The sequence below is a fragment of the Plectropomus leopardus genome, chromosome 13, assembly GCF_026936395.1.
Source record: "Plectropomus leopardus strain MGB_pleo_1.0 chromosome 13, ASM2693639v1, whole genome shotgun sequence".
Taxonomy (NCBI): Eukaryota; Metazoa; Chordata; class Actinopteri; order Perciformes; family Serranidae; genus Plectropomus; species Plectropomus leopardus.
In genome coordinates, this window is record NC_142188.1 from 26,964,331 (window position 1) to 26,966,432 (window position 2,102).

General features: G+C 42.2%; 1 protein-coding gene across 1 annotated transcript; it reads right to left on the bottom strand.

The window, feature by feature from the left end:
- Positions 1–582: 582 nt before the first annotated feature.
- atoh7 (atonal bHLH transcription factor 7) lies at positions 583–1,683 on the bottom strand. Its single transcript, XM_042501632.2, has one exon. It carries the CDS (start codon positions 1,497–1,499, stop codon positions 1,068–1,070), a length of 432 nt encoding a protein of 143 aa, XP_042357566.2. The 5' UTR covers positions 1,500–1,683; the 3' UTR covers positions 583–1,067.
- Positions 1,684–2,102: the final 419 nt, after the last annotated feature.

Below are 2,102 nucleotides of genomic sequence, written 5' to 3' on the forward strand. Positions count from 1 at the left end.
TGACCCCCTCCCAACATGAGTCTATTTTAAATGTTTATATTTTTGTTCCCCATTGACGTAAAAGTCTCTTATCTTGGAGCACAGGCGCTCGGGACAAAAGGATGGTTTATTCCCCGGGGTGCTGAGCGAGGCCGTGCCGCAGACATGACCTGTCATTGCTCCTACTGAGAACTTGACACACACAAAACAAAGGATGAGCTGTAAATTAGTTGATCTCCTTGACAGCCCTTGTTTTATTAACACACAAAAGAGACTAATTGAGATTATGAGGGTTAAAATTCCAGAGCTTTCTAATAATAACACAAGTTTTTATTAAAATGAGGAAATTATGCATATGCAGTGATGCCTGTGAATGTACTATTAGTGTTTTCAGGGTTATTTTTTTCAAATACAAATGTTTTTGAAGATGCAAAAGGAAAATTATGTTAGTAAGATTTCAGCTCTGTCTATTTGAAAGTTGTATGAACTACCCTCCGTAGAATGTAATGTGATTACATATAGTAAATACCATTGCAAAATTGAAAAAAAAAAACCCCATCAAAGTTAGCTTAAGATAGAAGAAAAGCACAAAAACACTTTTTCGTAGAAAATAGTTTTTATTTTCTATTAAAAAACTATAATTCAACAAAATAGAGGTCTGCATGTGAAAATGAACATCTATATTTGAACTCAACACATACATATACTTTGACACAATATTTCATATTGACTTTAGACCACAATGATTTTCTCAGCAACATTGCACAACATTTTAGGGCCATATCAAAATAACTGATAAAAAAAAACATTGCCTGTATCTTCAGTACAATCTAGTGGTCATTAAAATGACTCTACATTTATTTCTTTGCTATAATTTGAACAAAAAGATGCTCAACATTGCTGGGTTTGCTAGCAAAAACAATATAGAAAAAACTTCAAATGAAAATAGAAGCCTCTCTGATTGTCACACAAAAACTCAAAAGAAAATAATGCAATACAAATGTATTTACTGTCTCCTGTTTTGAAGGAGAGATATTCACATTGTCACTCACATCCAACAATATGACTGATTATTATCTGACAGCAGTTTATGCGAGGACCTGATGGCCGTCGAACTGATAGGAGAAGGACGAGTGGATGTAGTCCTGTTCAGCGGGGGAGTCGTACCTCATGAGGCACGGGTAGCTCTCAGACTGCATGCAGTCAAATGGCATGTCCAGCCACTGCCTGTGAGGAGCAGTGTGTCTCCTGGCATCCGTCAGGATCCGGTTGAGGGCCATGATGTAGCTGAGGGCCATCTGCAGAGTTTCATACTTGGACAGTTTTTTGTCCTGGCCCCACTGGGGGACCACTTTACGTAAGCGATCAAAAGCTGTGTTCAAGCCCTGCATCCTTTTCCTCTCTCTGGCGTTGGCAGCCATCCGTCGCCTCGTGGCAGTCTCATACTTCTCCGGGCTCTTGGAGTCTGGTTCTGAGGACTCTGATCCAGAGTCGGTGCAGCTGGGTCGCCGAGACTTCATGATTGTTGACTCAAACTGGTGAATGTCCGCAGATTAGAAAGACTCAGCTGCAAGTCAACGGTTTTATCAGAGACGTTTCCAGTTCAGCTTCAGGGTTCCTCAGAGGGTTTCCCGGTGTTAAGCCTGGCCGATGTCCAAGCTGTGTGTCCTTTGTGTCCGAGATTTTTAAGTCCAGATAATGGACAGCCTGGAGAGTCCAAGGTGTCTGTGATCCTTAAGACAGTGAGGGAGCAGCTTTTATAAGACAGAGCAGATGAACAGGTGGCAGCAGGTGGAGTCCCTGCCCTCTGCCCCCCTCGTCCTCAATATTGCATATAGAGAAACACACCCATGACTCATAAACACCCACACCCACTCTCAGCTCACACACACACACATACGCACACAGGCATGCTTATGCACACTAAGTACACACACACACACACACACACACACACACACACACACACACACTCACACTCACACACACAAACAAAACCTTAATGAAATTCCAATTATCCTGGGCTGGGCTATCTGGCCGTGGCTTCACTCAGAGCCATGTGTCACAAACACCAAAAGTGTACCATCTGGTAGCACAACTCACCACAGCTGATGGTGCAAACA

Excerpts from the sequence above, each read along its gene's own strand:
- atoh7 (XM_042501632.2), bottom strand. The coding sequence starts at position 1,499 with ATGAAGTCTCGGCGACCCAGCTGCACCGACTCTGGATCAGAGTCCTCA.